This window comes from Oncorhynchus clarkii, chromosome 21, assembly GCF_045791955.1.
Source record: "Oncorhynchus clarkii lewisi isolate Uvic-CL-2024 chromosome 21, UVic_Ocla_1.0, whole genome shotgun sequence".
Taxonomy (NCBI): Eukaryota; Metazoa; Chordata; class Actinopteri; order Salmoniformes; family Salmonidae; genus Oncorhynchus; species Oncorhynchus clarkii.
The window spans coordinates 21,144,586-21,158,679 of NC_092167.1; the positions used below are offsets into that span (position 1 = coordinate 21,144,586).

Below are 14,094 nucleotides of genomic sequence, written 5' to 3' on the forward strand. Positions count from 1 at the left end.
CTGGGTACACGCCCCCGAGTTTCACCCTTTCCCATGGCATTGAGCAGCATGCAGTGTAGCGTAGCTCATAGTTTGTGTGAAAGGTTACTACAGGGTTAGGTCACAGACATAAATTGTACATAGTACACACACTCACGCAAACACCCCGGGAGAAACTCCGGCGAACGAGACGGACCAGTGTACCGCTGGATTACCTAGTGGGCGTGCACCCCTCTCTTACCGCAGCCCAGTGTGTGTAGGCTTCTGCCGCGCTCATTGAGCTTGCTAATGGGAATTTGTTACTACCTGCTTCCCAGTTGACAGCTCACAGAACCCGTAGCATGGCTCAGGCGGTCACGGACGGCTCTATGGAAAGGGTGATTCTGGATGATTGAGCGTTGTATCCGCCATCCCTTGGGGAGGAATAATACATTCTGTTGCGGCAGTCAGTGGATCTATTCCCTAGTATGTAACCTGTGGTTTGCGATAGTGCCTCGGGCATCGTGGACGCGCGGTGGAACGGAATAATCAATATTCGGACCGTTATCTGATTGACCATCGTTAGTGCGCCGACATGTCGAACCTGGTCAGGAGCAAGAAGGACAAGGAGATAATTGCAGAGTATGAGAGCCAGGTGAAAGGTATGTTTTTCTAAGAAACAATTATCACTAACGCGTCACACATCCACACCCACGCGAACCCGCGCACATGCACACACCGATATGTACGCACACATATACACCCCTCATACACACCCTCATGTTTATACATCCCCCTCTCTCATAGGCACATTCATATACACACACACACCTGTCCATGTACACTACACCTGCCTATTATGTCTGATCAACCGCCTCTCACACATGGCTTGTTTGGAAAATGGATGTGTAGTGGGGATGACACCTCATAATGAGAAGTTAGTATCTCTGGGTTCATCCTGAGTGCTGTAAGGTGCCTGGTGGGGAGAGGATGAGGGGTGGATTCTGCAGCACCCTTGATCATTCTCAGCCATGTGGAAGTGAGGGTGTTTGCCAGTAGTAGGCTACACTACAGTCAGTGGGTATAGAGTGGAGTAGTAGTGGGTATTTGTCATAGCTGGGAGCTCTTTATGTCTCTCTGTCTGTGTTGGTTCTGTTCCACTAATGGTTTGCATGTATTGGTTTACTTCAGAGGCTGTGACTGCAGCAGGCCCCCTCCCCCGGTGTGTCTGACAAACTGTATATAATGAGCACTGCACTCTGCGTATGGTGGGAGTGGGACATGGCATAGGTTTCATCGTCTTGTCAACCCCACTGATGTCCCCAAGGAGAGAGGCGTGTTATGGTTACTGTGACAGTCGGACCTCTGCACAGTGCTGTAACTATGGAACTGCACCGTCTCCCCACCACGATGTCCTGTGGTACGGTATGAGATGAGGAAAGCATCTGGGGAGAGCACTGACTGACTGTACAGGTGTTCCACGTGAGACGGATTCTGTTAAATGTCACATCTTACAATAGCACTGAACTAAATACATCCTCAGTCATGGATGGATGTTGAATACAGACTTGTAATCACGGGTGACCTGGCTACTTTGTGTGGTGAGCGTTCTGGCGCCCGGAGCTGCTGAGGTATCAGCATCCTCCACTGTGTTACACAGAGTGGAAGAGGAGAAGTGCAGTGGCTATAATCAAATCAAATGTTATTTGTCACATACGCCGAGTACAACAGGTACTCGGCGTAGACCTTACAGTGAAATGTTTACTTACAAGCCCTTACCAACAATGCAGTTTTAAGAAAAATCAGTGTTAAGTCAAAATAACTGTAGCGAGGCTTTATACAGGAGGTACTGGTACAGAGTCAATGTGTGGGGCACAGGTTAGTCGAGGTAATTGAGGTAATATGTACATGTAAGTGTAGTTGGTGTCCACATCACCATCAAACTATCATGGTCCAAACACACCAAGACAAGCTTCCTGCCATCCAGGACCTCTATACCAGGCAGTGTCACAGGAAGGCCCAAAAAAATGTTAGACTCCAGCCACCTGGCCCAAGTGATGTACTGGGCAGTACACACTACCCTGTAGTACCTTCTGGTCGGAGGCCGAGCAGTTGCCATACCAGGCGGAGATGCAGGATGCTCTCGATGGTGCAGCTGTAGAACATTTTGAGAATCTGAGGACCCATGCCAAATCTTTTCAGTCTCCTGAGGGGGAATAGGCTTTGTCGTGACCTCTTCACGACAGTCTTGGTGTGTTTGGACCATGATAGTTTGATGGTGATGTGGACACCAAGGAACTTGAAGCTCTTAACCTGCACCACTACAGTCCCGTAGATGAGAATGGGGGTGTGCTCGGTCCTCCTTTTCCTGTAGTCCGCAATCATCTCCTTTGTCTTGATCACATTGAGGGAGAGGTTGTTATCCTGGCACCACACAGCCAGGTCTCTGACCTCCTCTCTATAGGCTGTTTCATCGTTGTCAGTGTTGTGTCGTTGGGAAAAACTTCATGATGGTGTTGGAGTCGTGCCTGGCAATGCAGTCATGGATGAACAGGGAGTAAATCAAATCTAATTTTATTGGTCACATACACATGTTTAGCAGATGTTTATGCGAGTGTAGCGAAATGCTTATGCTTCTAGTTCTGACAGTGCAGTAATAACTAACAAGTCATCTAACAATTCCCCAACAACTACCTAATACACACAAATCGAAATAAGAATATGTACATATAAATACAGTGCCTTGCGAAAGTATTCGGCCCCCTTGAACTTTGCGACCTTTTGCCACATTTCAGGCTTCAAACATAAAGATATAAAACTGTATTTTTTTGTGAAGAATCAACAACAAGTGGGACACAATCATGAAGTGGAACGACATTTATTGGATATTTCAAACTTTTTTAACAAATCAAAAACTGAAAAATTGGGCGTGCAAAATTATTCAGCCCCCTTAAGTTAATACTTTGTAGCGCCACCTTTTGCTGCGATTACAGCTGTAAGTCGCTTGGGGTATGTCTCTATCAGTTTTGCACATCGAGAGACTGAATTTTTTTCCCATTCCTCCTTGCAAAACAGCTTGAGCTCAGTGAGGTTGGATGGAGAGCATTTGTGAACAGCAGTTTTCAGTTCTTTCCACAAATTCTCGATTGGATTCAGGTCTGGACTTTGACTTGGCCATTCTAACACCTGGATATGTTTATTTTTGAACCATTCCATTGTAGATTTTGCTTTATGTTTTGGATCATTGTCTTGTTGGAAGACAAATCTCCGTCCCAGTCTCAGGTCTTTTGCAGACTCCATCAGGTTTTCTTCCAGAATGGTCCTGTATTTGGCTCCATCCATCTTCCCATCAATTTTAACCATCTTCCCTGTCCCTGCTGAAGAAAAGCAGGCCCAAACCATGATGCTGCCACCACCATGTTTGACAGTGGGGATGGTGTGTTGCTTTTACGCCAAACATAACGTTTTGCATTGTTGCCAAAAAGTTCAATTTTGGTTTCATCTGACCAGAGCACCTTCTTCCACGTTTGGTGTGTCTCCCAGGTGGCTTGTGGCAAACTTTAACCGACACTTTTTATGGATATCTTTAAGAAATGGCTTTCTTCTTGCCACTCTTCCATAAAGGCCAGATTTGTGCAATATACGACTGATTGTTGTCCTATGGACAGAGTCTCCCACCTCAGCTGTAGATCTCTGCAGTTCATCCAGAGTGATCATGGGCCTCTTGGCTGCATCTCTGATCAGTCTTCTCCTTGTATGACCTGAAAGTTTAGAGGGACGGCCAGGTCTTGGTAGATTTGCAGTGGTCTGATACTCCTTCCATTTCAATATTATCGCTTCCACAGTGCTCCTTGGGATGTTTAAAGCTTGGGAAATCTTTTTGTATCCAAATCCGGCTTTAAACTTCTTCCCAACAGTATCTCGGACCTGCCTGGTGTGTTCCTTGTTCTTCATGATGCTCTCTGCGCTTTTAACGGACCTCTGAGACTATCACAGTGCAGGTGCATTTATACGGAGACTTGATTACACACAGGTGGATTGTATTTATCATCATTAGTCATTTAGGTCAACATTGGATCATTCAGAGATCCTCACTGAACTTCTGGAGAGAGTTTGCTGCACTGAAAGTAAAGGGGCTGAATAATTTTGCACGCCCAATTTTTCAGTTTTTGATTTGTTAAAAAAGTTTGAAATATCCAATAAATGTCGTTCCACTTCATGATTGTGTCCCACTTGTTGTTGATTCTTCACAAAAAATACAGTTTTATATCTTTATGTTTGAAGCTTGAAATGTGGCAAAAGTTCGCAAAGTTCAAGGGGGCCGAATACTTTCGCAAGGCACTGTATATGGATTAGCGATGGCCGAGCGGCATAGGCAAGGTGCAATAGATGGTATAAAATACAGTATATAAACTCAGCAAAAAAAGAAACGTCCCTTTTTCAGGACCCTGTCTTTCAAAGATAATTCGTAAAAATCCAAATAACTTCACAGATCTTCATTGTAAAGGGTTTAAACACAGTTTCCCATGCTTGTTCAATGAACCATAAACAATTAACGAACATGCACCTGTGGAACGGTCGTTAAGACACTAACAGCTTACAGACGGTAGGCAATTAAGGTCACAGATATGAAAACTTAGGACACTAAAGAGGCCTTTCTACTAACTGAAAAACACAAAGAAATATGCCCAGGGTCCCTGCTCATCTGCGCGAACGTGCCTTAGGCATGCTGCAAGGAGGCATGAGGACTGCAAATGTGGCCAGGGCAATAAATTGCTATGTCTGTACTGTGAGACACGTAAGACAGTGCTACAGGGAGACAGGTCGGACAGCTGATCGTCCTCGCAGTGGCAGACCACAGACCTACAGCTGCAACATCGAGAGCATGGTTGCATCACTGCCTGGTACGGCAATTGCTCGGCCTCCGACCACAAGGCACTACAGAGGATAGTGCGTACGCCCAGTACATCACTGGGGCAAAGCTGCCTGCCATCCAGGACCTCTACACCAGGCGGTGTCAGAGGAAGGCCCTAAAAATGGTCAAAGACCCCAGCCACCCCAATTATAGACTATTCTCTCTACTACCGCATGGCAAGCGGTACCGGAGTGCCAAGTCTAGGACAAAAAGGCTTCTCAACAGTTTTTATCCCCAAGCCATAAGACTCCTGAACAGGTAATCAATTGGCTACCCGGACTATTTGCATTGTGTGCCCCCCCCAACCCTCTTTTATGCTGCTGCTACTCTCTGTTTATCATATATGCACAGTTACTTTAACTATACATTCATGTACATATGTACATACTATCTCAATTGGCCCAACCAACCAGTGCTCCAGAACATTGGCTAACCGGGCTATCTGCTTTGTGTCCCGCCACCCACCAACCCCACTTTACGCTACTGCTACTCTCTGTTCATCATATATGCATAGTCACTTTAACCATATCTACCTGTACATACTACCTCAATCAGCCTGACTAACCGGTGTCTGTATGTAGCCTCGCCACTTTTATAGCCTCGCTATTGTATATAGCCTCGCTACTGTTTTTCCACTGTCCTTTTACTGTTTTTATTTCTTTACTTACCTATTGTTCACCTAATACCTTTTCTGCACTATTGGTTAGAGCCTGTAAGTAAGCATTTCACTGTAAAGTACCTGTTGTATACCTGTTGTATTCGGTGCACGTGACAAATAAACTTTGATTTGATTTGAGACCATGTGTAACAACACCTGCACAGGATCGGTACATCCGAACATCACACCTGCGGGACTGGTACAGGATGGCAACAACAACTACCCGAGTTACACCAGGAACGTACAATCCCTCCATCAGTGCACAGACTGTCCCCGAAAGGCTGGACTGAGGGCTTGTAGGCCAATTGCAAGGCAGGTCCTCACCAGACATCACCGGCAACAACGTCGCCTATGGGCACAAGCTCACTGTTGCTGGGCCAGACAGAACTGGCAAAAAGTTCTCTTCACTGACGAGTCGCGGTTTTGTCTCACCAGGGGTGGTTGGATTCACGTTTATCGTCGAAGGAATGAGCATTACACCGAGGCCTGTACTCTGGAGTGGGATCGATTTGGAGGTGGAGGGTCCGTCATGGTCTGGGGCGGTGTGTCACAGCATCATCGAACTGAGCTTGATGTCATTTCAGGCAACCTCAATGCTGTGCGTTACAGGGAAGACATCCTCCTCCCTCATGTGGTACCCTTCAGGCTGATCCTGACATGATCCTCAAGCATGACAATGCCACCAGCCATACTGCTCATTCTGTGCGTGATTTCCTGCACGACAGGAATGTCAGTGTTCTGCCATGTCCACTGAAGAGCCCGGATCTCAATCCCATTGAGCATGTCTGGGAACTGTTGGATCGGAGGGTGAGGGCTAAGAAATGTACAGGTGCCTTGGCGGAAGAGTGGGGTAAACATCTCACGAGGAGATGCACTGCAGTACTTAATGCAGCTGGTGGCCACACCAGATACTGACTGTTACTTTTGATTTTGACCCTCCCCCCTTAGTTCAGGGACACATTATTCCATTTTGGTTAGTCACATGTCTGTGGAACTTATTCAGTTTATGTCTTTGTTCAGTTTATCTCTCAGTTGTTGAGTCTTGTTATGTTCATACAAATATTTACACATGTTAAGTTTGCTGAAAATAAACGCAGTTGACAGTGAGAGGATGTTTCTTTTTTTTGTTGAGTTTACATATGATATGAGTAATATTAGATATGAAAACATTATTAAAGTAGCATTATTTAAAGTGACTAGTGATCCATTTATTAAAGAGGCCAGTGATTTGGGTCTCAATATAGGCAACAGCCTCTCTGAGTTAGTGATTGCTGTTTAGCAGTCTGATGGCCTTGAGATAGAAGCTGTTTTTCAGTCTCTCGGTCCCAGCTTTGATGCACCTGTACTGACCTCTCCTTCTGGATGGTAGCGGGGTGAACAGGCAGTGGCTCGGGTGGTGGTTGTCCTTGATGGTCTTTTTGGCCAGCCTGTGACATTGGGTGCTCTAGGTGTCATGGAGGGCAGGTAGTTTGCGTTGTGCAGACCGCACCACCCTCTGGAGAGCCTTGCCGTTGAGGGCAGTGCAGTTCCCGTACCAGGCTGTGATACAGCCTGACAGGATGCTCTCGATGGTGCATCTGTAAAAGTTTGTCAGGGTATTGGGTGACAAGCCAAATTTCATCAGCCTCCTGAGTTTGAAGAGGCGCTGTTGCCCCTTCTTCACCACACTGTCTGTGTGGGTGGACCATTTCAGTTTGTCTGTGATGTGTATGCCGTGGAACTTAAAACTTTCCACCTTCTCCACTGCTGTCCCTTCGATGTGGATAGGGGGGTGCTCCCTCTGCTGTTTCCTGAAGTCCACGATCATCTCCTTTGTTTTGTTGACGTTGAGTGAGAGGTTGTTTTCCTGACACCACACTTCGAGTGCCATCACCTCTTTCCTGTAGGCTGTCTCATTGTTGTTGGTAATCAAGCCCAGTACTGTTGTGTCATCTGCAAACTTGATGATTGAGTTGGAGGCGTGCATGGCCACGCTGTCGTGGGTGAGCAGGGAGTACAGGAGGGGGCTGAGCACGCACCCTTGTGGGGCCCCGGTGTTGAGGGTCAGCGAAGTAGAGATGTTGTTTCCTACCTTCACCACCGGGGGCGGCCCGTCAAAGTCCAGGACCCAATTGCACAGGGCGGGGTTGAGACCCAGGGCCTCCAGCTTGGAGGGTTCTATGGTGTTGAATGCTGAGCTCTAGTAAATGAACAGCATTCTTACAAAAGTATTCCTCTTGTCCAGATGGGATAGGGCAGTGTGATGGTGAATGCATCGTCTGTGGACCTGTTGGGGGGGTATGCAAACTGAAGTGGGTCTAGGGTGGCCGGTAAGGTGGTGATATGATCCTTGCCCAGCCCCTCAAAGCACTTCATGATGACAGAAGTGAGTGCTACAGAGCGGTAGACATTTAATTCAGTTACCTTTCCCTTCTTGGGTACAAGAAAAATGCTGGACATCTTGAAGCATGTGGAGACTGCAGTCTAGGATAGGGAGCGATTGAATATGTCAGTAAACACACCAGCCAGCTGGTCTGCGCATGCTCTGAGGACACGACTAGGGATGCCATCTGGGCTAGCAGCCTTGCAAGGATTAACACGTTTTAAGTGTCTTACTCACGTCGGCCATGGAGAAGGAGAAGGGGGGGTGGCACAGTCCTTGTAAGCTGGCCGCGATGGTGGCACTGTATTATCCTAAAAGCGGGAGGGGACTGAGCACGGGGCCCACGTGTTGAGGATCTGCGTCGCAGGTGTGTTGATACCTACCCTTACCACCTGGGGGCGTCCCGTCAGGAAGTCCAGGATCCAGTTGCAGAGGGAGGTGTTTATTCCAAGGGTCTTTAACTTAGTGATGAGCTTTGAAGGAACTATGGTGTTGAACGCTGAGCTGTAGTCAATGAATAGTATTCTCACGTAGGTGTTCCTTTTGTCCAGGTGGGAAAGGGCAGTGTGGAGTGCAGTAGAGATTGCATCATCTGTGGATCTGTTGGGCCGGTTTTCAAATTGGAGTCGGTCTAGGGTTTCTGGGATAAGGGTGTTGATGTGAGCCATGACCAACCTTTCAAAGCACTTCATGGCTACAGACGTGAATGCTACGGGTCGGTCGTCATTTAGGCAGGTTACCTTCGTGTTCTTGAGCACAGGGACTATGGTGGTCTGCTTGAAACATGTTGGTATTACAAACTCAGTTGAAACAGGCAGGTTGAAAATGTCAGTGAAGACACTTGCCAGTTGGTCAGTACATGCTCGGAGTACACATCCTGGCAATCCGTCTAGACCTGAGGCCTTGTGAATGTTGACCTGTTTTTAAAGGTCTTATTCACATCGGCTATGGAGAGCGTGATCACACAGTCGTCCGGAACAGCTGATGCTCTCATGCATACTTCAGTGTTGCTTGCCTCGACTCGAGCATAGAAGTAATTTAGCTTGTCTGGTAGGCATGTGTCACTGGGCAGCTTGCGGCTGTGCTTCCCTTTGTAGTCTGTAATACAGTTGTTTGCAAGCCCTGCCACATCCGACGAGCGTTGGAGCCGATGTAGTATGATTCAATCTTAGTGCTGTATTGATGCTTTGCCTGTTTGATGGTTTGTCTCATGGCATAGCAGGATTTCTTATAAGCGATCGGGTTAGAGTCCTGCTCCTTGAAAGTGGCAGCTCTACCCTTAAACTGCTGCCTGTAATCCATGGCTTCTGGTTGGGGTATGTACGTATGGTCAATGTGGGGACAACGTCACCGATACACTTATTGATGAAGCCAGTGACTGATGTGGTCACTGCTATCGGAAGAATCCCAGAACATGTTCCAGTCTGTGCTAGCAAAACAGTCCTGTAGCTTAGCATCTGCATCATCTGACCACTTCTTTATTGACCGAGTCACTGGTGCTTCCTGCTTTAGTTTTTGCCTGTAAGCAGGAATCAGGAGGACAGAATTATGTTCAGATTTGCCAAATGGAGGGTGAGGGAGAGCTTTGTGCGTGTCTCTGTGTGTGGAGTAAAGGTGGCCTAGAGTTAGTTTTTTTCCTCTGGTTGCACATTTAACATGCTGGTAGAAATGAGGTTAAACTAATTTAATTTTCCCTGCATTAAAGTCCCCGGCTACTAGAAGCACTGCCTCTGGATGAGCGTTTTCCTGTTTGCTTATGGCCTTATACAACTCATTGAGTGCGGACTTTGTGCCAGTATCGGTTTGTGGTGGTAAATAGACAGCTATGAAAAATATACCAACTCTTTTGGTAAATAGTGTGGTCTACAGCTTATCATGAGATACTCTACCTCAGGCCAAACCTCGAGACTTCCTTAATATTAGATTTCGTGCACCAGCTGTTGTTTAAAAATATACACAGACCCACACCCCTTGTCTTTAACGGAGGCAATAGTTCTATCTTGCCGATGCAGCGTAAACCCCACCAGCTGTATTTTATCAATGTCGTTGTTCAGCCATGACTCGGTAAAACATAAGATATTAGAGTTTTAATGTCCCGTTGGTAGGATATTCGTGATCGTAGCTTGTCTATTTTGTTATCCAATGATTGTACGTTAGCTAATAGGACTGATGGTAGAGGCAGATCACCCACTTGCCGTTGGATCCTTACAAGGCACCCCGCCCTACGTCCCCAATGTCTCTTTCTCCTGCGAATGACTGGGATGTGGGCCTTGTCGGGTGTCTGAAGTAAATCCTTTGTGTCCGAATCGTTAAAGAAAAAATCTTTGTCCAGTACAAGGTGAGTAATTGCTGTCCTGATATCCAGAAGTTATTTTCGGTCATAAGAGATGGTGGCAGAAACATTATGTTCAAAATAAGTTACAAATAATGCAAAAAAACACAATTGTTAAGAGCCCGTAAAATCTCCTCCGGCGCCATTCAGGTCCAAGTGTAAGACGCCCTCTACAAGATCATCAGCGGACTCCATAACAATGATCTACCACCCTCTGACCAGCTCTCTCCATTCACCCATGAACGGACACTCACCATCTTTGTAGGATGCAGCTTTCAAAGACTTGGCCTCTATCGGTTGACCTGAAATTATATACAGTGGGGCAAAAAAGTATTTAGTCAGCCACCAATTGTGCAAGTTCTCCCACTTAAAAAGATGAGAGGCCTGTAATTTTCATCATAGGTACACTTCAACTATGACAGACAAAATGAGAAAAAAAAATCCAGAAAATCACATTGTAGGATTTTTTATGAATTTATTTGCAAATTATGGTGGAAAATAAGTATTTGGTCACCTACAAACAAGCACGATTTCTGGCTCTCACAGACCTGTAACTTCTTCTTTAAGAGACTCCTCTGTCCTCCACTTGTTACCTGTATTAATGGCACCTGTTTGAACTTGTTATCAGTATAAAAGACACCTGTCCACAACCTCAAACAGTCACACTCCAAACTCCACTATGGCCAAGACCAAAGAGCTGTCAAAGGACACCAGAAACAAAATTGTAGACCTGCACTAGGCTGGGAAGACTGAATCTGCAATAGGTAAGCAGCTTGGTTTGAATAAATCAACTGTGGTAGCAATTATTAGGAAATGGAAGACATACAAGACCACTGATAATCTCCCTCGATCTGGGGCTCCACGCAAGATCTCACCCCGTGGGGTCAAAATTATCACAAGAACGGGGAGCAAAAATCCCAGAACCACACGGGGGGGACCTAGTGAATGACCTGCAGAGAGCTGGGACCAAAGTAACAAAACCTACCATCAGTAACACACTACGCCACCAGGGACTCAAATCCTGCAGTGCCAGACGTGTCCCCCTGCTTAAGCCAGTACATGTCCAGGCCCGTTTGAAGTTTGCTAGAGAGCATTTGGATGATCTAGAAGAAGATTGGGAGAATGTCATATGGTCAGATGAAACCAAAATATAACTTTTTGGTAAAAACTCAACTCGTCGTGTTTGGAGGACAAAGAATGCTGAGTTGCATCCAAAGAACACCATACCTACTGTGAAGCATGGGGGTGGAAACATCATACTTTGGGGCTGTTGTTCTGCAAAGGGACCAGGACAACTGATCCGTGTAAAGGAAAGAATGAATGGGGCCATGTATCGTGAGATTTTGAGTGACAACCTCCTTCCATCAGCAAGGGCATTGAAGATGAAACGTGGCTGGGTCTTTCAGCATGACAATGATCCCAAACACACCGCCCGGGCAACGAAGGAGTGGCTTCGTAAGAAGCATTTCAAGGTCCTGGAGTGGCCTTGCCAGTCTCCAGATCTCAACCCCATAGAAAATCTTTGGAGGGAGTTGAAAGTCCGTGTTGCCCAGCAACAGCCCCAAAACATCACTGCTCTAGAGGAGATCTGCATGGAGGAATGGGCCAAAATACCAGCAACAGTGTGTGAACCTTGTGAAGACTTACAGAAAACGTCATTGCCAACAAAGGGCATATAACAAATTATTGAGAAACTTTTGTTATTGACCAAACACTTATTTTTCACCATAGTTTGCAAATAAATTCATTAAAAATCCTACAATGTGATTTTCTGGATTTTTTTTCTCATTTTGTCTGTCATAGTTGAAGTGTACCTATGATGAAAATTAAGTCGGAGAACTTGCACAATTGGTGGCTGACTAAATACTTTTTTTGCCCCACTGTATTGCTTGTTTGTTTTTTGCTTTTGAAGTGCTTTGAGATTCTATGAAAAACACTATACAAATGTAATTTATTATTATTATACTGAGGACTGCACACATAACAGTAGGATATTCCAACCAAGGTGGTTGCCAGGCCACATACACTGAACATGGCTCTACACCCATCATAATTACATGGACATGTTGTAGGGCTGTGTGGGATGAACTCTCTTACTCTTTCGCCCTCACATGCTCTCTCACAGCACTACAGAGCACATAAAACATATTCTGACTTTATCACCTGCACTGCAGTGCCTTCATGCCCACATGATCACTCATCTCAGAAAAGGAAATGGCTTTCACTTTTCACAGGAAAGAACTCCACATTGTTGTGAAAAAGCCTGATGTCCCTGCAGGTTGATATCAAAGAGAAAGGAGGAAATGGAGATGACTGTTAAGAGTTTGGACTGAAATGGCATTGTGTGTGTGTGTTCTGATCAGGAAAGGTCACGAATACATCCTCAGCTCAGCCACGCACACAGACACACATTGCTGAGTGGATCTCAAGAGTATATAGAAGAGAATTTCCTCCTTGCTTCTTTACTCATCTCTTTCTCTCCCTGTCTCTCCCTCCTGTTGTGCTCTTTCTGTCACTGATGAACTCGGAATGCACAGGCTCTTCCCTGGGCACACAAATCAAATCAAAGTTTATTTGTTACGTGCGCCGAATACAACAGGTGTAGTAGACCTTACAGTGAAATGCTTACTTACAGGCTCTAACCAACAGTGCAAAAAAGGTATTAGATGAACAATAGGTAAGTAAAGAAATATAAACAACAGTAAAAAGACAGTGAAAAATAACAGTAGCGAGGCTATAACAGTTGCGAGACTAAATACAGGCACCGGTTAGTCGGGCTGATTTGAGGTAGTATGTACATGTAGATATGGTTAAAGTGACTATGCATATATGATAAACAGAGAGTAGCAGTAGTGTAAAAGAGGCGGTGGCGGGTGGTGGGACACAATGCAGATACCCCGGTTAGCCAATGTGCGGGGGCCCGACCACTGTTTGGTCGGGCCAATTGAGGTAGTATGTACATGAATGTATAATTAAAGTGACTATGCATATATGAGTGTATCCGGCGCCAACAGAGATGGCTGGCTCGCTTCGCGTTCTTAGGAAACTATGCAGTATTTCGTTTTTTTGTGTATTATTTCTTACACTGTTACCCCAGGAAATCTTAAGTCTTATTACATACAACTGGGAGGAACTATTGGATATAAGAGCAATGTCAACTTACCAACATTATGACCAGGAATACGACTTTCCCGAAGCGGATACTCTGTTTGGTCCACCACCCAGGACAATGGATCGGATCAAAGCAGGCGACCCCAAACAACGGCGCCGCAGACGGAGCGGTTTTCTGGTCAGGCTCCGTTGACGGGCACATTGCCCACCGCTCCCGAGTATACTACTCGCCAATGTCCAGTCTCTTGACAACAAGGTAGACGAAATCCGAGCAAGGGTCCAAACCTCTCAAATCCAGAGAGACATCCGCGATTGTAACATTCTCTGTTTCATGGAAACATGGCTTACTTGGGATACGTTATCAGAGTCGGTACAGCCACCTGGTTTCTTCACGCATCGCACCGACAGAAACAAACATCTCTCTGGTAAGAAGAAGGGTGGGGGTGTATGCCTTATGATTAACGAGTCGTGGTGTGATCATAACATCATACTGGAACTCAAGTCCTTTTGTTCACCTGACCTAGAATTCCTTACAATCAAATGCCGACCGCATTATCTACCAGGAGAATTCTCTTAGATTAAAATCACAGTCGTGTATATCCCCTCCCAAGCAGACACCTCGACTGCCCTGAAATAACTTCATTGGACTCTATGTAAACTGGAAACCACATATCCTGAGTCTGTATTTATTGTAGCTGGGGATTTTAACAAGGCTAATCTCCCTAAATTTTATCAGCGTAACGAATGCGTGACCCGGG

General features: G+C 45.8%; 1 protein-coding gene across 1 annotated transcript in view; it reads left to right on the forward strand.

The window, feature by feature from the left end:
* Positions 1-534: 534 nt before the first annotated feature.
* The window catches only part of LOC139379359 (SLIT-ROBO Rho GTPase-activating protein 1-like), a 31,855-nt gene continuing 18,295 nt past the window's right edge, over positions 535-14,094 (forward strand). Inside the window, exon 1 of the mRNA XM_071122166.1 lies at positions 535-620. Within this exon, the coding sequence (XP_070978267.1) occupies positions 554-620 (67 nt within the window). The 5' untranslated portion in view covers positions 535-553. The remainder of the gene's footprint in view (positions 621-14,094) is intronic.